Raw genomic sequence first — 23,645 nt, 5'->3', positions numbered from 1 at the left:
GAAATGGAAATTAAAACAAAATACCACAACACACCTATATTTAGAATGGCCAAAATCGAATAGAATACTAACAAAATAGAATACTAAAACATCAAATGCTGCTAAGGATGTGGAGCACTAGGAACTCTCATTCATTGCTGGTGGGAATGCAAAATGGTACAACCACTTTGGGAAACAGTTTGGCAATTTCTTAAAAAAACTAAACATGCTCTTACCATTTGATTGGGCAATCACTTTGATACCTCTGGTATTTACCCAAAGGAGTTGAAAACTTATGTCCACACAAAACTACACATAGATGCTTTACTCATAGCTATCAAAACTTAAAAGGAACCAAGATGTCCTTTAGTAGATAAATGGATAAAGAAACTACGATACATCCAGACAATGAAATCTTATTTGGCATTAAAAAGAAATGACCTATGGAGCCAAGAAAAGCCACGGAGGAAACTTAAATGAATATTACTAAGTGAAAGAAGCCAAAATCAAAAGACAATATGCTACATTCTGGAAAACACAAAACTATGGACACCATAAAAAAAAAAAAATCAGTGGTTGTCAGTGGTTTAGGGAAGAGGAAGGATGAACAGGTAGAGCACAGAAAATTTCAAAGGCAATGAAACCATTCTGAATGATATCATAATGGTGGATATTGTCATATATTTGTCCAAACCAACAGAATATGCAATACCAAGAGTAAACCATAATGTAAACTACAGAGTTTGGGTGATAATATCAATATAGTTCACCCATTTTTAATTAATGTACCATTCTGGTGGGAGATATTGGTGATTGGAGAGACTATGCATGTTTGGGGAACAGGATGTATATGGGAAAGCTCTGTGCCTTCCTCCCAATTTTGCTGTGAACCTAAAACTGCTTTAAAAACAATAATGTCTTAATTACAAAAAATCAAAGGGGTCAGAAAGAGTAACTCACTGGGGAAACAACAGAAGTTGGAGTAAGAAGGATAGCAGGAGGTTATGTAAGAAACTGCAGGCTGTGTAAGGAATGAATTGTATTCAGAGTGAGACGGGAGGACATCCTCTGTTTTATGCTTCAAAATAATAATAATACTTTTTTTTTAATATCTGAGGACAAGGGGAGAAGCAAAAAGATCAGACAGGAGAATACTTAAGTTCAATACTGCCCTTAGATCTGTGCAAGAGAGGGTCAATTTGGAGAACCCTCATATCTCAAATATATATACACACATGATATATTTAGTGAAAAACAAATACCTGCTTCTGTCATTCTGAAATTGGTAATAAGAGCTGACACAGTTCTAAACTCTATCATAACTCAAGACATCATTCTCATAGACAACCATTCAGGTTACCAAGAATACTTCTCTATATCTTGCATCCTATGTCCTTGAAAAAAAAAAGAGAAAAACATGAAAAACTGTGGGCTATTCCACTTCTGACAAATGGAGATGAAAGCTATTTTTGAATGAAGAGAAGACCTGAGTTTCATGATTGAGCTCCACATTGGGTTATGCACTGTCAGTGCTGTGGGCACTGTCTGTGCTTGGGATTCTCTCTCTCCCTCTCTCTTTGTCCCTCCCCCACTTGCACGCACAACCAAACAATATAGCAATCTTGATGATCACAATATAATCTGTGATTCTGCTGAAATAAAGGGAAGAAAACATAAATTTTATAATATAAATATATATATTAATTTATAAACTGTTTATAAACATGTTTATTACTTATCCAGGTACCACCAGCCCACCAAGAGAACAATACAAAAGCCACACTATTCAACTTTGTATGAATATATATTTGTTAAAGGTGAGTGGTAGAATATACATTATTTTTGTTTTGCTTTCTAGATTATAAATATTTAGACATGATATCTTGGCCTCTATTTGTACTCTTGCCTGAGCCAGACAAATATCTACACAAGGGTAGTAGTCAGTATGACCAGGTATGGTTGTACAGGTTGTGCACATAACTCTAAGAGAAACCACTCACACAGATCATAATATAAAACCTCTCAGAGAGTTTATTATATAAATGAAGATCCCTTAAAGTGGAGAAGGTGCAAGGTTGTCTTATTCTGTATATATTTTGAAGGTACAGCTAATTTATTAACTGACTGGATACGATATATAAGAGAAAGTGAGAAAGCAAGGATCCAGTGCTTTTGGCCAAAAGAGTTAAATGGATAATGCTGCCATTTACGCAGACTCATCTGGCTAAAAAAAAAAATTGTAAAACTTTAGGTAACCTTAGAAAATAACTGCTGATGCTTTTCTGGTCCTTTTTTTTTTTAACGTTTATTTCTTTATTTTGAGGGAGAGAGAGAGAGAGAGAGAAAGAGAGAGAGAGAGAGAAAGAGAGAGAGGGCATGAGCATGAGTGGGGTAGGGGCACAGGGAGAGAGAAAATCCCAAGCCGTCTCTGCACTGTCAGCCCAATGAGGGGCTCAATCCCACCAAGCCTAAGATCATGACCTGAGCAGAAATCAAGAGTTAACCAGCTGAGCCACCCACGCACCCCTGCTGATGCTTTTCAATGTATTTTCTCCTAAGGATGATGACAGAACAAGAGTATCTACCACAGAAATAGTTACTTCACCAATGTGATAAGATGAATGTCAAGTGTTTCGAGTTTCTTGGAAAAAGACTTTCTATAAACACAAACTAGAATTGCTATCTCCATATTACGTTTATGAACTTTTCAAATGACTTCTTAGCATACACGTTTTGTCTAGGTCCTTTCGTGATACCAACATTGTGTTAGACAGAATGTTAGAGCTAAAGGGCCAGTGAAACATAAATGCAATGCCAGTCTTAGTAGGAAAAACATTTTCCTTCATCAACATTACCATTTTAAGCATTACAGCACTCTTCAGGACTACCGAATTTTACTGATTTTTACATGTAGCTTTCTAGATGTTGATTCCTATTATTAAAATATCTTTGTTTCTATTTTTAATTAATAACTCAATATTTTTATTTTTCAAATTATTGCCCTTGTGATGATACAGTAACATTATTGCTTTGAGACGTTTTTCTGCCAGACACATCAAGTTGCATTTAATGTATTCAGATTGCTCAGTTGAAAATAAGTTTCTTTGGAAAAACTTCATTTGAATTTCAGGTAAACCCAGTAAAACTTGCCAGATAATACCTTAGTAATGAACACAGAACATATCAACTAGCAAAACAAAACAAAAAAGTAAATGCAGCAACTGTTCTTGCCTTATTGCAGTGTAGCACAAAAATATTCCAAATGTTTAATTTCTTCTTGTAAAAATATAAATATATTTTTATATATTCTGAATTATGCTAGGGCTTGCAGATGTCCAATTTCATCCACAGATGTTAATATATTTTTTTTACTAGCTGCATGACTTGGACAAGGAATTAACTCTAATCCTCTGCTCCCACATTTTAAAATAGGGATAGCTTTGGTACTTACATCATTGAATTACTGTGAAAATTAAATAAGTATTCTTTCATTTCTTCTTTCAAGAGGGTGGATAGTATCATGTATTCTTTCATAAGCTGGTCCTTATTATCCTGTCTATTCTACTGATACCATAATATGCACAGTGTGTTGAACATATGACACTGCTTTATAAACCTGTGAGGCTGTGCACACCATTCTGCCTGGTGATGCCTCCTTTTCCCCTTCTCTTTCCCACTCTTTTAAGTCCTGCTGAATCTTCAAGATTCAAATTTCCCCTCATCTTCTCAGGAAATCCATTCCATTCTCTCTTGGCAGAGGTGACTGTTCTATAATTATCCAGTTATTTATTTAACAAATATTTATAGGATGTCCACGATTACCCATGTTTTAGAATTCATCTCTCCAAGACTTATCATTAGAATCTTATGTTTATGTTTTGATTTTCTATACTCTTCATCTTTTTATCATCAGGCCCATGTCCAGTTTGTTGAATGAATGAAAGGAAGACTGAGATGCCACCATTTCCACGTTTCCATTCATTTCTCTCTTTGGGGGATTAAATATTTGTTCAATTGACTCCTAATATTTCCCACCCAAATGATTAAAACCAGTGTACCTACAATAGCATTCATTACAAAGCAAGCAATGTTTCAGTGCCTGAGAAAGTGTATGATGAACTATTTCCTATGAAGGTATAAGATGAATGTATCAAAAAGAAATAACGTCGTTTTACCGAAGATATGTAGGAGTGTTCAAAAGAATACTAGCTGTGAAAAAATTGTAAGAAAGGGTAAGATATTTAACATAAAAAAAAAAAGCTTAGTGCATCTGATAAAACCTAAACATAGCAAGCAGATAACTTGTCCAATGTATATCCAAAAGTTTGAGGACTGGGGTAAGTTCTTTCAGCTTATTTCTGGATCGGGGTGAAGTTACCTTCTTGTCCACTTGCTTTCTTTTTAATACCTGTCTAGAGGCAATTCTGGTGCAGTGAAAAGCACAGAAGGTATGAAATTGTCAATAATCAGGAAAAAAGTACTCTATCACTAAATATCTAAACAAAAACAATAACAGCAAAAATAGCAACTATAATAACAAAATCAATCAAGAACAAAAATAGTAGCCACCAATCTTTGAGTGCTTACTGTGTGCCAGAAACTATGCCAGCTGGGAAAACAATGGGCCAACACAGCACCCATAGCTGTTGTTTTCCAGACTTTTAAATAATTTTCACAATGTCTGAAGAAACCTCAAACTTAAACATTCTCTCTATTCCCATATCTTCTACTTTTATTGATGTCCCAAACAAGCAGATTCCAAATTAATATTCTAAAGATTACTCATTAATTTTAAAATATTACTTTTATGATGGTAAAATCCTAGTCAAAATCATGAATTTATTGCCCTAAGAAAAAGATTCCAAATCTCTAAAGTGTATTTAATTTTTTAATACTCTGGATCCCATCTTATTTTATAGACAATTCCATCTCCACCTTTCCTTCTAAAACTCTTTCTACTGCTCTCAGACAGGAATCCCTCCTTAAACCTGAATTATCTATTTGCTCTTTGCCTCCCCAAAATACCAAGCATATTCTACATTCAAACCTCTGTTCTCCTTGCTGGACCCATAGGCCCTCTTCCTTTCATTCCCTTTTTATAAATCCTCCTCTATTAAATCAAAATGTAATGAGAGTTTAGCAAATTTATTCTAAATATGTGCAAGAAAACAGCAACACTGCCAAACTTTCTTAGGCAGTTCCATGGAGGAAATAATTTGGGCAGATTGCTTGTTGATTGTAGTTTACAAAACGGCTAGCTGTAAAGCCAGAAAGGACCACAGAGAAAAAGAAGGCATGTAGATTAAGACCTAGAGATAAGGATAAAAAGATAGATAGGTAAAGATAGTAGTATAAATTTCAATTCTCAAAAACGTGAGAAATAATTTTTTGACTATTACAAAAGTTTATTTAACAAAAAAGTTTTTTTATGAAAATGTATGACCTAAGTTTTATATTATAGCAAAACAGGTGGTATGGAGAAGGGACATGTGGAAGCAGTTGATTTCTTCCGATGAACACACGCATTGTTTATACTCATTCCAAGGCTTCTAATGATACTATTTTCTCAAGTTACCACCACTCAAATATTGTTCTGTTGCCCACTAGTTGCCATCTCCCCACATTCATCTATCACCAGATTCATAAAGGGATTGAACTCCCGCAATATTCCTTGGACATGTCTGCTACCATTTAATTTCAATGATAATTTCTTGTCCATAAATCTTTTCAACTTGGGAGGATAAGCTTTGTTCATGGTGTCTACTCAGAGAGCTCAAAGATGCCTCCCAATGTGATAGATAATTTAAAAGAAAATATAATAAACCTAAAAACAAACTGATAAAAACAAGTAAACCAATAGACCATAGGGCAAAGTCATACCATAAATACTATCTGTATTCCTACTGGAGTCAGAGAGAAAAGAAAATGGAAGGAATCCAAAGTAACCAACTAGACTTATTACGTGTAACATGCAAACAAACTAAAATTACTGTATCTGAGTTCTGTCTTTTACAGAAAAAAAAACCAAAAAAAACTAAGAGACCCTATGATAAAGACTCCACTTAATCATGAAAGTCACATAGATATATGAACCTGGATTTGTTTACCAAATACTAAAAGTAAAAGTATACAGCATTTGAAAAAATAGAATAGTATCACTTTAATTAACATTTAATATTTGTAAATTATTACTAAATGATGTAAAATTCTTCAAAGAAATCCTAATGCTTTATCATCTGAACCATGAGACATTCCCCACACTCAAGGAAAAATTTAATAAAATAATACCATTTCGTGAGCATTTACCATGTGCGAAGACTTGTATTATGCCCTCTCTAAATGCATTAGTGAATTTAATCCTCAAAATAATTTAATTATATTGCCATGATTACTACTATATCCATCTTCATTGAAGGAAATTGGAGCTACCTGACAGAGGTAAAGAACTGTACCCAAGGTCAAGTTAGTAAATGCAGAGACATGATTTGCACCCAGGCAGCCTGTCTCTAAGCAGGAGCTGATTACATTATACTCTACTGTCTCTCACCATATAAAATTTAACTATTCTTATTCCTTAGTCCATTCTCCTTTTCCTACTTAATTATATTTTACCATATTCCCTAAAAATAATTATAATTTTACCATAGTCCCTAAAAATAAACATCTTTTTTTTTTTCTAAGTCATTAGAATTTGAAATATGCCACTGTGCTTCTTAGGATTTTTTGGTTGTTTATATCTAAAACCTGTTTTAGATAGTTTAGGCCAAAAAAAGGGAGACTATATCTGGATATAAGAGTATCTCATAAAAGTTGCAGAACTCTCCTTATAAAAAGCCATGTGTAACCCAGGCAGTTTTTTGTCTACATCTATCTCTCTCTTCTTTTTCTTCAAACTGGCTTTTTTTTTCTTTTTATTATACATGGCAGGTAGAAGATGGCCACCCTGCCAACACCCAGGTTTCAATCTTTTTTTTTTTTTTGTTTCCTGCTAAAACAGCTCAGAATGAAATAAAATCTTTTATCCCAGACTTCTAGGACAGAATCTGCTTCTCCTGGCTGTGGTCAGTTTTCTCAATTAGATTCAGGTCACCAGATTTGAGGTCTGAGTCAGGTGGTACAAATAGAGCTTCACGAGCCCATACCTACACACCTGTGAATTTGAAGGGGCAGACACCCTCAAAAGTATACACCACTGTCATTATTTATCCCAGAATTTATAATAAAACCTTTGTTTCTTGTAGTAAAGAATCTTAAATCTAAGGAACATAAAAAATACAGAGAACTGGGGCGCCTGGGTGGCTCAGTCGGTTAAGCGTCCGACTTTGGCTCAGGTCACGATCTCGCGGTATGTGAGTTCGAGCCCCGCGTTGGGCTCTGTGCTGACTGCTCAGAGCCTGGAGCCTATTTCAGATTCTGTGTCTCCCTCTCTCTCTGACCCTCCCCCGTTCATGCTCTGTCTCTCTCTGTCTCAAAAATAAATAAACGTTAAAAAAAAATTTAAAAAAAAAAAAAATACAGAGAACTCAATCCTAACAGGTTGCACATGAAGGGAATGAGAATATGCTTACCCTAAAATATACCACTTCAGTATAAATATCATTTTGAGCTGAAGGTGATTAGGAAAAGGCAAACACAGAGTTCTTTGCCCTCTCCCCAGCTATCTGCCTAAAAGCAGGGCATGAATATTCCTTTGTGAAAATGTTACTCCTTTCCTCTCCTGTACCAGAAAAACCATGATCACTGTAGACAGAAAGTCAGTACTGAGATGCACAAAAACCTTACTAAAATAACTCTTATTTTCTACTAGTTTCCCCCCATATAGTCACCTTTCCACAATTAACCACCCTGAGATACCCAAACCCCTTTTTCTTTGCCTTGCTACTTCTCCACAATTTATCATCCACTGTTAAAATGGCATATAGGGCCGATAAGTCTAACTGCTTCTTCGGGTCTCCACTTCTTTTCTGTGAAGGTCTCCATGCACATAAAAATAAAATATCAATGTTAACCAAAATGTATATGCCTTTTCTTCTATTAATGGCTTTTGCCAGTTTAATTCATAAATCTCATTAGCTAAACTAAGGGGTAGAGGAAAAGTTTTTTTTTTCCTCCTATGTACTATACATTATTTAAATACATTATAAAGATAAATAGAGACAAACAGATATTTGGAGTTATACATTCAAATGCTGATGCTGAAATTTTAAGCACTGAGTCAATCTGTAAATGTTACATAGATTAATTAATGTTTTCAGGATATTCTCATGAAATGTTCTGGAGAACAGGTTAGTAATATCTAAATTGATATTAAAAATTCTGAGAGAAAAAAAAGAGAAAAATTTCATCCTGTATTATTAAAAACTACTGAATCCAAAGCATGATCACACCCTCTGCATGGTACATTTTTCTGGTTGTTAATGCAACTCTAGAGACATAACACTAAAAATACTCTGGTTTAAAGAAAATAAAAAATGCAATGCAGTTAGGATGTGCTGAGCTTGATTGGGTTATATGAAAATCCACATATTTTTAAATTCATAAACTTCCATAATTGAGGACTATGAGAGCAGAGTTCCATATTTTCCATTCATACTCAATTTTAAGTGTGTGACTATAAGAGAGTCTTTTTCATGCTATTTTTCTATGGTCCCTGATACTCAGAGTAATATATGAAACATTAACGTTCTGAGTTTTGTGAGTATACAGCATACACCAAATCCTTACAGAAAGAAAAGCTCCTCAATTCCTAATCATTTCAATAGGCTCTAATGTAATATTTCCCACATTGCAAATCACAGCACTTTATATAAGGAAATCAAGTCTGGCCAAGTGAGCTCTATGGAGTACAGCCTGCAAAGACATCAGTTCAAAGGATCAGATGTCAAAGTGCTCCCTCTAATGTCCCTTAATCATCACTCCGATTAGTGACTGAATAGAACTGTGATTAAAAACGCTGCTGCCATTGTCTACCTATTCAGTCGTCTAGCATTCTACGTAGGTTCCACCGATTAGTGTTTGAATAGGGGAACGATTAGAACGACAGCTGCCATTGTATGCCCATTCGGAAAACAGCAAAACTCGCATATTTATTTGCTATGAGCACCAAATAAATGTTTTGCAAAGGTAAAATATACTATTAGGCTCTAAAGACAATTTAGCTGATTTCTTTTGTTCAGAGCACTCTATTTTCCCATATGCAAAGATATTTCTTATTTGCAAATACAGTAATATGCTTCATTAATATCTTTTAAAATATACATATTCTGTTTTTATAGACATAGTCTTAACACACATCTGCTTTATTATATAGTACTTATTGACCTACAATACATCATACAATTCCAGTTTAATATTATGACTATCCAAAGAATTTCTGTGTAAACATATCAGTTTGGTTCCAGATCTTTTGGATCCCTTCTCAATATTCTTAGATTAATATGCAATTCATATGAACAACTTCTCAAAAAAGAAACTTCCTTGTCAAACATTGAGAGAAAACATTTCATTTTCAAGCCCTTCTAAGAGAGGGGGTGTTTTTTTTAGGTTAGCACTTAGTATCCTACAGGGGCTCTCCTAAAGGAGAATCAGACAGGGTAAAGGCCCCAAGTCAATGCAGACCTGCAGACTGTAATGAAAGTGGGCAGGGACAAGGGATCATGTTGAAGGCTTTTTGGAAAAGGGAAAATGTGGCAAAAAAAATTCACAGGAAGATAATTCATTCTTACTTCATGCATATATTAGTCAGTGTCCAAAATAGCTGGCGTTTTCTGTTTCTCCCTATCTCTTTCTATGTGTCTTTCTCTCACACTCCCACCCCCCCGCAACACACACACAATATGCTGCCAGGAAATTTCTGGGCAATATAGGAAATGCTCTGTTTTTCATTACTGTTCTTAATATCTTCCTGTTCATTATCTCTCCATGTTCTTTCCATATTTAGTTATGCTGTTCTGCATCCACTGTCATGATGGACCTACATGTGTAGTAGCAGAAACAGACCAGGGAGCATCAATGCTTCAATGTTAATAATGATAATCAATAACACTTGTTGAGGAATATATATGCCAGGTACTGTTGTACTGTACTATGCAAATTGACTCATTTAATCCCAACAGCAAGTATATCGGGTATTTTCTATTATTATCCTCATTTGACAGAAGAGGAAATGGAGGCAGGAAGAAATCAAGGAATTTACTTAAGGTCACACAGCTAGTAAATGGCAGAATAACTGAAACCAATTAGTTTGTCTCTGCAGCTCACTCTTAACCAACCTTTCTGCTGATAGGTCATCCCTTCTGGTTCCACTGTCTTCTCATAAGAAAAAAAGAACCCTCAATGATAAGGAAGCTAACTTTCAAGACAAAGTTTTCTTTCTTTTTGCTAACAAAGCTAAAGAAACACACCTTATACTCAGGGAAGTGTTTTTTTCCAATTCAACTTAAACCCTGACTAGATAACTACATTCCACTCTAACAATAAAATTGGTATTTAAAAAAATGCCACTTAACCATTATAAAATTTCAAACTAAAGAGCAAAATAAAAGAGGGCTGATGGCTGACAATTACAAATGAGTTTAATTTGTGTGTCACATGGACATGGAGAAAGCTGTGATCAGTCTGAAATAAATAATTAAAGCAAAACTCTGCTGTTACAGCCTAAGGAAATCAAAAGTTAACACTTTTCTTCTTTTTAGTCAATTAACATTTTATTACATATTTCTGCCTGGAGACTAAATCTCTGGCAATACTGGTCTATGTGTGGAATGCAACAGCAAGAAAATACATACACACAGACAGAGAACCCAATATGTGATAAAACTCAACATGATGCCTTGGCCCTGCCCACTTTCATCACAGTAGATTACAGCATGTAGTAAAGACTGCTTTCTTAATGAGATGACATGCACTTCTCTTAATGAAATAACCAGATTATAGAACTTTGCAAAACATGTAATCATTAATATCCTCTTCAACATTATCAGTGCTATTGTAACTTGTACCAGTCCTTGCTGACCTCTTCTGTCTCATCACTTCACACTTAGCCTCACATTCTATGCTTCAGCCCTGCAGACTCAAACTGTTTCAGTACCTGAGGCTCAGGTACTCAAGTCTTCCCAATATGTGTTTTCCATTCTGGTGGGAACCCTCTTCTTTGTCTTTCCCTCCTCCATCTGTATTTCAACTTCAATTCTGCTACCTCAGGGAGGCCAAGCTTGAATCCTGATACTGAATTCTATACTTTAGCTATAACTCCCATGGTTGCCTGCACAGGCAACACCTGATTGTGAATGACTTTAATGCCTGTGAGAAAGACTGTAAGTTGTCAGGACAAGAAAAGGGTTTCTCCCTTTCCCCACCACTTTTCACAGTGGCAGACACATAGTAGGTCTGCCATTAATACTTCATAATTAATGAAACCATACAAGGCAGATTCCAAGAAATACTTATACTATGTGACTCTTAAAATTAGGCAGAATAACTGATCTCCTGTATTGTAGTACAGATATAGAAAATGTGACACATTAATTCTTCTTTTAATGTTTATTTATTTTAATGTTCAATGTCAGTGCAGAGTCTGACATGGGGCTTGATCCCAAAGACCATGAGATCATGACCTGAGCCCAAATCAAGAGTCAGATGCTCAACTGACTGAGCCACCCAGGTGCCCCACATTAATTCTTTAAGAGGGTTCACCTATGAAAAGTAACTTTTTTCCAACCATTGGATTAATGTCTAACAATGTTCAGGAGATACTTTTCATAGTTCATAGTTCATATATAGACAATGAAAATTAATCAATGATCATATTTTAATTACTGATTCAGGGTATACTTTGTATTCTTAAAGAAACTGAGATTGCCCAAAAATCTTTTTAAATCCATAACTAGATTTTAACACTTACAGCAAAAATGCCTTCCTATAAGCAACAGGCTACTATTTTAAAATAATTACTGGTTATGTGTCAGAAGAACCCACCCCAATTCCAAAATTATAAGGTCTACATATTTTAGGCTCAGAACCCCTATTCTGCTTAAATTTTTTATACTTTGACAAAGGATTTTCAATCAAATGTCACAGTATATTTTTCCCTCTATAAAATTTCTCCTTCTGCTGAACTTTAAACTTGCATTTTCTTAAAGGATCAGTTTCTTCAAATCAATGTCTATTCTAACATATACACACAAAATTAATTACTAAATTTATACAGTGATGTCTTCTAATCTTTGTTAGAGGTATGGAAGAGACTTTCCAATAAAGACCACTTAAAATATTCTTATTTTAAAACAAACTTATTTTTTCTAATTCATTACAATGTGCTCAATACATTTAGCAGGGTAATTGTCCTTAAAATATAAACAATAAAACAGTGTCAGATTAATGATTCCAAATCTCCAGTAATACCTAATGTGTGGTAGCATTACTAGGAAGTTAATGTAATGACCAGAGAAACCTACTCAGTCAGCTAGCCTGGAGTTCTGGGACCACCAGTGCCATCCAAATCCATGAGTCCCTATGGCAGGTCGCCAGTTGCTACCCAAGTTTAAACATTCATAAGGACATCTCCAGGTCCTGACAGGCTGGTATCCCCAGGACAGTGTAAGCCCTTTGATTGGCAGCTGTTATCAGGACCAGTACAACAGCGAGGTAAGTGAGGCATCCATGGCACAAAATTTAAGGAGGTACTCATTTTCACGGTCTTGCAAGTACTATCTCAGTTTCCCAAAATGGAGTTCTAACTGGCCTTGCCTGTCTTAACCCTTCTTCCTTACTTTCTCTGACCCAAAATAGAAACTTACTCCACCTTCTCTCCCCACTCCCAACACACCTCATTTGAGAACCTGCTGGATGGAGAATAGGAGACGATCATGAATTCTGTTAGATCCAAATTCAAAATCAGACTTTATGGGATGGGGAAGTTTTACTATAATTCCTTCTCCTTCCTCCTAAAATGTGCACATGTTAAGCAGAGAGGCCACTAGTTTTCATTTCTTGAAGAAAAAGATGTAACAACAGAAAGCAATAAGACCAAGAGAGCTTCTGTGAGATTTAAGATTTCAGAAGTCAGATTTTCAAGGAATCTGAAAGAACTTGAGTGACTGACAATGGATTTAAGAGGAAATGAGTAAGGAGTTAAAAGTAAATTTTCTTCTCCACTCCTACCTTCCCATCTAAACTATATAAATATTTTAAGAATGGAAAGATAAGATGAGGATACATAAAAAAAAGGAGGGGCCCAGAAATATTGGTAGATTCACAGAAAAAAAGATCATTGCCAAGCTACTCAGGCTGGCAAATACTAGTCATGCACACGGAAATCATGAGCTCGAGAACCTATCAGATGAAGCCCCGGGAAGAGGTGACTGAACTATGGAAGTTTCCTGAGCCCCAACGCTGAATGACTGTCATGTATTCACGAGTGGCTTAAAAGTAGTACAGAGGCAGGGAACAAAAAGGGATCTCATGAAAGGGAATCAGGGATAATTCTACATCCCCCATGATGGTTAGTAAAGGAAACATAATGAAGAATCAGCTGGGCTCACCACATCTACCACACTTGTCACCAAATCCCAGGGAAGTCAGATGTTAGCCCAGAGAAATAAGGAGGGGCAGGGGGAGCAGAGGGGTAAAAATTCTAAAAGTGACAATGACTAAGTTTCTACTCTTAGAAAAGCTCAAAATAGAATTTAAGTTTGGTTACAGAAAAATAAAGGAGGTTATATTTCCTGTATGCCTGAGTTTCTAGTCTGATACTTGTGTTCTCTATACAATGCATTTTTCACTTATTGAAGAAGGCATTAAGTTGCAAAGAATCTTGGTTTGGGTTATTTTATTTTTATTTTTTTTATTTCAGAAACCCCTTCAGGCACTGAGTCTATTTTCAGAAGAATGCTATTGTCAGCAATCAGGAAAGCAAGCTCAAGCTTGAGAAGTTGTTTTAAAATATGGTGTAAGAAGAGGAGAGAGTAGAACAGGAATTACTTTCTTACTGTGAATGTGGTCAAAAATTCATTTAACTTTGGAGCTTAAAAAAAGGAATTCATATTGTGAATTTCCTATATATCAACACTGGGACCTGCATTCTATGTCAAGTTAACAGAGTCAGGTAGCTGGGTTATCAAAGCAAGAATAATTCCACCTTCCTCTTCTGAATGAGGTTGAGTGATTATTAACTATGTAGATTTTATTCCTTAATAGTCATGTAAGCTTGAGAAGGAAAAATGGACCCCAGCACATAAAGCAAATCATAAGGATAATTTCCAAAGTACAAAAAATAACCACATTTGGAAATCATGTTATTAGAAGAAAAGCACAATGACCTGTCCTTCCTTGTAGGAACTCTCTCACTTCTTTCATGGCTCTCATCTCACCCCACACGGTGTTTCTTAGATAAATTCTCATCTCTGCCTGCCCTTGCCATGGTGGTATTCAGTGTCATGCTAAGCCTCACTGCAGCCTGAGGCAAAAGGAAAGAGGTATGGTTTTATATACATGTTTTACATATTCTTGGATTATTTATCTTGTTTACTGAGTCTTTCAGTGTCCCTTACGATTTGTACCTCAAGCCAGTACCTCACTTGTCTCTCCTAATCCCACCCACAGTTCTCAAAGATCCAAGTTCCAAACTCTTCCCACTCTCTATACTTCCTGGGAAACTCTATCTACAGGCTTTATACCCACATATACTCTGATGACTCAAAACTTTTCATCTTCATTCCTGACTCCTTTACTGAGCTACAACTTTTGAACTAAATAGGATATACCCAGGTACAAGAAACAAAAGATCACAAACTGAATTCATTATTCTCCTCAGTTTTATCTTATAAACAACTAAATGTACACATAAACTCTCAAGTCATATTTATTTTACCTCCTGTTATGGACTGAATATTTCTGTCCCCTCAAAATTCATATATTGGAATCCTAACACCCAATGTGATGATATTATGAGATAGAAGGTGATTAGGTCATGAAAGCTGAGTCCTCATGAATGGGATTAGTGCCCTTATAAAAGGGACTCAGGAACGCTCTCATCTCTTCTGCTATTTGAAGACACAGCAAGAAAACGGCCATTCACGAACCTGGAAGCAGGCCCTCACCAGATACCAAATCTGCCAATGCCCTGATCTTGGACCTCCCAGCCCACAGAAGCATGAGAAATAAATGTTTGTTGTTTAAGCCATCCAGTCTATGGCATTTTTTGCTATAGTAGCCCAAGCAAACTGAGATAATCCTAAATACATTCAAATTTATCTTCTCTCCTACATACCCACTGCCCCATATTCTATTGTCTTCTAGCCTTCTACACAAATCTGAATTTTACCTCCCATTTTCCTTATTAAATCCATCTTCCCCTATGAAAGTTAGACTAATTCAGCCAAAGGCGAATTTGACTGAATTACACTGATAATTAAAACTCCTTAATAGTTCTTCCTTTGAAAGAGTACTATTGTTATTTATTGATATTTCTGTCTTCTTCAAAAGAATGTGAGACCTTCTTGGCAAGGCCTATGCCAATCAAATTCATCTTCATTCTACTGTGGTAAGTGGCACAATGGCTGGCCCATTTTATAAACAGGCAATGGATGCAAAAACAAACAAAAAGTAGTGACTAAAACTGGGAACCTCATCCAGGAAAAAAATAATGATTTATCAAAACCTACACATTACTGTAGTCATTTCCTAGAATGAAAAAAAAGTCAATGATTTATTTTTATTTACTTATTCAAACAATTTTACTTAAAAAGATCTGGTGCCAGATTACATGAGTGCAACCTCTGGTTCTACCATGCAGTAGTGGAATCCTGGACAGGTTTCTTAAATTTCCCTGTGCTTCAGTTCCCTTATCTATGAATGGAAATAAAATACAGTACCCTCCCCATAGGATGGCTCTGAGGATTAAATGAGCTAGTTCATTAAAAGCACTTTAGACAGATTTGCAATTAGCAAATTCTTACTATATACTATGGCTTATTATTATTTTTTTTACTGTGAGCACTTACTATGAGTCACATGTTTAAAACAAAGTAGCTAAAGTTCTTAAAAATGTCTATAATTGGATGTCTTCAACTACCTTCTCTTTTTATTTTCACCCAGTTTTCTGATTTGTAACATTTTCAGGTCTTCAAATATTGCTAATGGAAAATGAGTGCAAAATATTTATGCAATTACGACAGTTCAGCATTTTCAAAAATGGCAAAAATAAACAGCAGTTATGGAACACCTGCTTAAAAGATACTGGAAATAACTGCTTCGTGCTTCATTAACCAGTATAAACACATTTGCCAGTTTAAATCCCCTACTGAATTCAGAATTTCCAATTAGTACTAGAATGCTATCAAACTGCCAAGGGAAGAAATTCCTGGGTAAAAAATTTCAGAACTGCCATTTGCAGAGCACTTTTACAGGTCAAACAAATGCCTATCTTCTAAGAAGCCTATAAATTTGTTTGTTAAAACTAAATTTGCACCTATTTTAATAAACAATTTCAGACTGGAATTTGTAATTTATTCATCTTTGAATGGCATTCAATACAGTGCCTGAAATATGGTTGTTTCCAGAACCAAAATGGACAAAGATAACCAGATATGAACAGAAGGTAATACAATGGCTCAAGAGAAACTTCTTCCCTGGGAATTCAAAGAGACCCAACCCACAACCCTAATGCACATATGCAAAGAGTGGTAAGTCAGTGATTATCTGAACTAAATCAAAACAGAAAATTATAAAGCCAAAGCAGAATAGTTAGTAAATTAAAAAAAGCATAATAAAACCTTTGTATTTGGTGGTCGGGAAGTTAGCTGAAAATGATCTCTTTGGCTATCTTCAGAAATGATATTAAGATTACTGGTAAAAAAAAATGTGACAACCAATACAATCTATCTTTTCCTTAATTCTGATGATTCTACTTTCTAATAATTTTATTTGTCTTTTCTAAGGAAGCCAGGTGATATACTAAAAAGGATGTACTAGACCCAGATGACCTGATTTCTAGATCTGACTGCAACACTGAGTAATTTTAATATGCTTAAGTAAATCATTTAACATTTTCAGCATAGTCCTCATCAGTAAAACAAGGAGACAAATCTGAATTGTCTATTTACATTATGGTAAAAACCAAATGGAATATGCAAAGGTACTCTGGAAACTGTATAGCACTATATAAGAAAATATGTAATCCTTATGTCCAGTATATAAATAATATGTGACAAAAGAATCCTATTCATTCATGCATTCATTCGGCAGATATTTACTGAGCACCAACTATTCTAGAAGCTGGGAACACAGCTTATGCAACGGAACACATGATGAACAAAACACAAAAATCCCTGCCCTCCTACACTTTATATTCCAGCAGAAAAGGGCAGAAAATAAACAAAATTAGCAAGTAAAAAACAGTATATCAGTGATGAGTGCTAGAAGAAAAATTAAGCAGAGAAGTCTAAGGGGAGCTCAAAAGGGGGGCAGGTTAGAGTTTTAAATAGAGTGGCCGGAGAAGGCCTTGCTGAAGTGACAACTGTACAAAGGAAATTGTGAAAACTCCAAGTGAGCTGTAAAACCACTGAAAGATTCTGAACACAGGAATTTTAAACAGGTTTGTGTATATTAATTAAAGATTCTACCAGGAAAGGCATAAGCATGGAAACTATTTCAAGGCTATTGAAATAAACCAGATGAGAGATGAGAGATAATGGTGCTGGCTTAGAAAGGTTGATAGTGGTGAAGGAGGTAAGAGGTAATAAGATTTGGATATAGACAGAAATTAAAGTGAGGAGAGAAAAATGAGACCACCAACATAATAAGCCTTACAGAGAGAGAGAAAGATCTAAGCTCTGAGCATTCTAATATTTAGGGGTGAGAAGATGAGGAATAACCAATAATGAAGCCAAGGAGATGCTAATAATGAAAGAAGAAAACCAAGGAGTTTGATGTTCTATACGCCAAGTGAAAAAAAATATTTTAAGAACAAGAGAGTGACGCTGTATCAAGTGCTGCTGATGCGAGCCAAGATTTCACCCTTTGTTTACCAATTGCAATTCATTTTTCCTAAAAGCAAATTTGAAACAGGGATTTGGGTGCAGGTGATTTATGGAGCGAGGGCTATTCAGGAAAAGTACAAGAGGCATAAAGCAGGGTAGGAAGGAGGGAAACTTTCAAAGCAAGGACGCAGTCAGTGGTACCTTCTAGTCATAGCCAAAGCAATAGAGCAAGGCTTAGGAGCATAACAGCCCACGAGAGTTGTCCCTGTCTTGAAGCAAGTGGGCTAGCTTCCTTCAGGATACTGTCTTCGTCTTTAGTTTTCAGAAATTCAATTATGACATATCTTACTATGGTTTTCTTTGGGTTTCACACAGGTTTTTTGAATCTGTAGGTTTATGTCTCTTTCCCAATTTGGAAAGTTTTTAGTCATTATTTCCTTTTTGAGTATTCTTCAGCCCTGCCCTCTTTCTTTTCTTCCTCTGGATAGTGAGAGAAGTCATTGACATCACAGAGGGTAAGTGGGGATGTGGGCCCTTTCAGTTACTAGCTAGCTAATGGGGATGAAAGTACTGGCTCCCTATTCATTCACCCAGCAGAGGTGTGTGGGCATCTCATCTCATTACAGAATGGAAGTCTAGGCTCTCTTCTCAGCCTTTATGGAATACATAGGGATAGGGCCACAGTTTTTCTTGATGTGTTTGGGTAGAGTAGACAACTTACGGTATGAAGGTTTTCTGTCTTGCTAGGCTGTTTTTTCCCTGGTATTTTGGCTAGAGACAGCAGACTTTTGTTAGGATTTGTGTGTGTGTGTGTGTGTGTGTGTGCATGTGTGTGTGTGTGTGTGTGTGTGTGTGTGTGTGAAGTTAGTGTTGCCAGTTCTCTAAATTCTTTAGTCCCAAGACTGAGATATTTCTTTTATTTCTTTTAGGATTTATTTTAGGATTTCTAGTTTTTCCAAGACACATGTTTTTTATTTAGTTTTATTTTTAATTATTTAATTAATTTAAGTAAGCTCTATACCCAATGTGGGGCTTGAACTCATGACCTCAAGATCAAGATTCTCATGCCAGCCAGGTGCTCCCCCAAGACTGGGAAAAATGCAGAAAAAGGAACATCCTAGGAACTCACCACTATTTCATTCTTTAGGTTCCATTTCTCTAGCTACTTGGTCGTCTCTCTACCTTTCAAAGTCTTATGTTTGTTTATATACATATAAGGCTTTTGAATTTAGAGGAGTGATTATAAAACACAAATATGAAAATTTGTAAAGTAAAAAATAAATCAGGGGCGCCTGGGTGGCTCAGTCAGTTGAGCATCTGACTTTTGGTTTTGGCTTAGGTCATGAACTCAGGGTCATGGGATGGAGCCCCATGTTGAACTCCACACTGAGCATGGAGTCTGCTTAAGATTCTCTCTCTCTCCTTCTGTCCCTCTCCCCCCTCACTCTCTCTCTCTAAAATAATAAAAAAAGAAAAGAAGAGAAAAGAAAAAAAAGAAAAGAAAAGAATCTTTTGGTTATACTTTTAATCAATTCTTCATGCAAACACATAAGAACAATAATGAAAAGGAAAGGAGCCACATTCTTTAACTGCACTGAGAATAACTTTCAAACCTTCACTCCGTATTTCCACTTTGGGAATGAATTTCACTGTGTTTTGTTAATATAGGTGTGTCAAATAGAATTTTCAAAATGGTATACATCCAGAGCAATAAATCTGATCTTATAGATTAAGATTATCTTAACATGAATTTAAAGCTTTCATTTTTCTAATGCTTGATTATATAAAACTTGAAATATACAAAAGTGCAAAGAAAACAAAGGTAATCACTATTAACATTCCATTATATTTTCTTTTTTTCTTTGTGAATATATGTCTAGGTGAATATGTGTGTATAAGTGCACACAATCATTCTTAAATATAATGTTTCATGCCTTTTCCTTATAATATATATTGTAAGTATTTTTCCAGATAATTATTTTAAAAATAATTTCCATGATTGCACAACTTGCTGCTGAATGGATCTGCCCTGATTTATTTAACCACAACTCAATGCTTGGAATTCAGTGGGTTTTCCCCACATTTTTCTCTACCAAATAAATAATGTTGGGAAAAGCTTCTTTCTACTTAATTCTTTATCTACATTCCTAATTAGTTTACTACAAGATAAATTATTGGATATAAGTGTTTGATCATTTAAAGATATTGTTATGGACTGAACTATATCCCCCACAAATTTATATGCTAGAGTCCTAACCCCTAGTACCTGAGAATGTAATTGTATTTGGAGACAGTCTTTACAGAGATGACTGAATTAAAATGAGGTCATTAAGAGGGGGCTCTAATCTAGTATTAGTGTCATTATAAGAGGAAATTTGGATACAGGCGCATACAGAGGGAAGACTATAACAAAGACACAAGGGAAAACCAAGAGAGAGGACTCAGAAGAAAACAACCCTGCTGACACCTTGATCTCAGATTCCTAGCCTCCAGAACATTGAGAATTTCTGTTCTTTAGGCCACCCAGTCAATGGTACTTGGTTATGGCAGCCCTAGCAAACTAAGACAGGAGTTGATGAATATTGCCAAAGATACTGTCAAATTGCTTCTCTCAGAATTTGTGCCAATACATTTAATGGAGAAGACCCACCTCACTGCATCTTTACCAATTATTAAAAAATCTGATAAAATGAGACACTCAATTTACAGGATAACATTTTGGAATAAAATGCTAGTTTCATAAAATAATAATAAAATGATAAGAAAGCCTCTCTTTCTAAATAAAACTCTGACCATAGTTTAATAATATATAAATGAGATCTTAGAGAAGTCATTTAACTTATCAGGGTCAAAGTTCTCATACCTTTAAAATGATTTAGACTTGATAATCTTTAAGGGCTTTCTACATTTCAAATTTACATGACTCTTTTTTCAGTGCCCTGCAATTATTCACACTGTAATATAAGATCTTAGAGTCAGTCTATCCTTTGATATAATTTAGACCACACTAGTCTTCTTCCAGAGACCTCATGATATTAGAAAGCAAATTCACCAAACTGGTACAAGGAAAACTGAACTCCAACCCAGCTTTGCTATTAAGTGGCTACATAATCATCTCAAGTCACATCATTTCTTTGTATTTCTATTTCTTCTTTTCATTCAAAAACCTTTCCTGGATGTCCAATGACAAAAATTTTTGAATCAGATGAATACATATACAATGAGCACATGCCCTCAATTTCCATCATCAAAGAGTTCATATGTAAGGAAGAAAGAAGTACATAAACTAAAATCGTTATATTAGACAGTATAAGCAAAGCACCAAAGAAGCCAATGTTAAATAAGCTAATACAAATAATTGTTTCAATAAATGATTTGGGAAAACTCATTTGGGGGAAACTAATTTTGGGAAATTGGGTAAAAAGGAAATTGATTTCCAATTATAAAAATGTATGCCCCCTAAAGTCGTATTTTAAATATTGCCTTCGAGTTTGTACTTAATCCCCATTTATGGCCTCAAAGTGCCAGCCCTGTGACAACCTCATAGAATCAGTTAAATAACATTTCAGCAATCAGTAATCTCAGACATTTTTCTCCTGTACCTCACTTGGAAATATTAGATGTTTATAATATTCCCCAAATATTGCTCATATGTTTCCCCAAAACCACATCATACAATAGCTTGTATATGCCAGTGTACTCTTCTTCATCTAAATTATATCTGTAATATGGAAACTCTTCTGTATCATTTTATTGTTATACAAAACAATTTTCAAGGATTTTAATTTAATTTTTTTCATCATAATAATTGTACTCTTGGGGCGCCTGGGTGGCGCAGTCGGTTAAGCGTCCGACTTCAGCCAGGTCACGATCTCGCGGTCCGGGAGTTCGAGCCCCGCGTCGGGCTCTGGGCTGATGGCTCAGAGCCTGGAGCCTGTTTCCGATTCTGTGTCTCCCTCTCTCTCTGCCCCTCCCCCGTTCATGCTCTGTCTCTCTCTGTCCCAAAAATAAATAAACGTTGAAAAAAAAAATTTAAAAAAAAAAAAATAATTGTACTCTTAAATCCCCAACACCTATTTCACCCATTCCCCTCACCCACTTCTTCTGTGGTAACCATCAGTTTGCGCTCTATAGTTAAGAATCTGTTTCTTAATGTGCTTATTTTTTCTTCTTTTGATTATTTGTTTTCTTAAATTCCACATATGAGTGAGATCACATGGCCTTTGTCTTTCTCTGACTGACTTACTTGCTTAGCATTATACTCTCTATATTCCATTGTGTGTGTGTATATATATATATATATATATATACACTACATATAGTATATATGTAGTATATATATATATATATATATATATATATACACACACACATATAGTATATATGTAGTGTATATATATATATATATACACACACACATATAGTATATATGTAGTGTATATATATATATATATATATATATATATATATACTACATTATCTTTATCCACTCCTCTATCAGTGGACACCTGGGGAGGGGGGCTTCCATAGTTTGACTATTGTAAATAATACAGCAACAAACATAGGGGTGCATGTGTCTTTTCAAGTTAGTGTTTTTGTATTCTTTGGGTAAATACCCAGTAGTGGAATTACTGGATCATATAGTAATTTTATTTTTAATTTTTTGAGGAACCTCCATACTATTTTCCACAGTGGCTGCACCAGTTTGCATTCCACCAATAGTGTAAGAGAGTTCCTTTTTCTCCACGGCCTCACCAACACTTATTATTCCTTGTGCTTTTGATTTTACAAAAGAATTTTAAGAGAAGGTTTACGCATTTTTAAGAAAATAACTTTTGGCACCACACTAAACATATAATTTTTTAGTTGTTTCAATAGATTTTCAAGCAGTAAAATTAAAAACATTTTTGAGATTATTCAAATAAAAAATATCTAAAGTATGAAAAAAATTACAGCTGTACTTTACATATATTTAATTGTATTTCTAAGTATATGTAAAATCTTGTTTTACAATATATAGGATGAGATTATTTTCCATGTGAAACAATCTATCAGTGGTACTTACAGAGCAGTTTTTATCAGTATTTCTTTTCCAATGTTTCTTGTCTACTTTCTTGGCTGAAGTGGAACGCAGCGCTGCATGAGTTTGTGTTCGAGGATTTAGAGCCAGGATACTCTGAAGACAGTATAAACAACATATAAACATCTATGTTGGCATATAAAAAAATCAAAATTTTATTTTAAGATTACTCACCACTCACTCCAAAGACTTATACTGAACATGTTGTTTTCTCCTTCTACTATTGTAATTCCACCATAAGCTTATCTAAAGTAATCATTTGCTAGGTGATATACTCACTGATTTTATAAGAATACTTATTGATCACAATATGAAGGATTTAAAAATCACATAAACCATACTGAAGACTCTTTAAGATAAATTTTACACATAGTATTTTTAGATGAGAATGAAATCATAAAAGATGCAGATTTTATTTGAGCGTGTAATAACACTCCCCATTTTAAGTTTTTAGAATTTACAAATTGCTTTCACATGCACTACCTAATTTAATTTAATAATAGCTACTATTATTTCAAAATTTTGGATAAGCAAATACATTCAAGGTGCTTAAGTAACCTATTTGAGATCTCACAATTAATATGCTAAAGGGACTGAATTAGAACTCA

General features: G+C 35.1%; 1 protein-coding gene across 3 annotated transcripts in view; it reads right to left on the bottom strand.

The window, feature by feature from the left end:
• The window catches only part of DPYD (dihydropyrimidine dehydrogenase), an 864,530-nt gene that overhangs the window by 793,546 nt on the left and 47,339 nt on the right, over positions 1-23,645 (bottom strand). For all 3 annotated transcript variants that reach the window (XM_047871842.1, XM_047871843.1, XM_047871841.1), the window contains exon 2: positions 23,023-23,133. In XM_047871842.1, coding sequence (XP_047727798.1) covers positions 23,023-23,133 — 111 coding nt within the window. The remainder of the gene's footprint in view (positions 1-23,022; positions 23,134-23,645) is intronic.

The sequence above is a fragment of the Prionailurus viverrinus genome, chromosome C1 (assembly GCF_022837055.1).
Source record: "Prionailurus viverrinus isolate Anna chromosome C1, UM_Priviv_1.0, whole genome shotgun sequence".
Lineage (NCBI taxonomy): Eukaryota > Metazoa > Chordata > Mammalia > Carnivora > Felidae > Prionailurus > Prionailurus viverrinus.
Note: the sequence above shows the minus strand (reverse complement) of the source record. Positions and strands in the feature narration are given on the sequence as shown.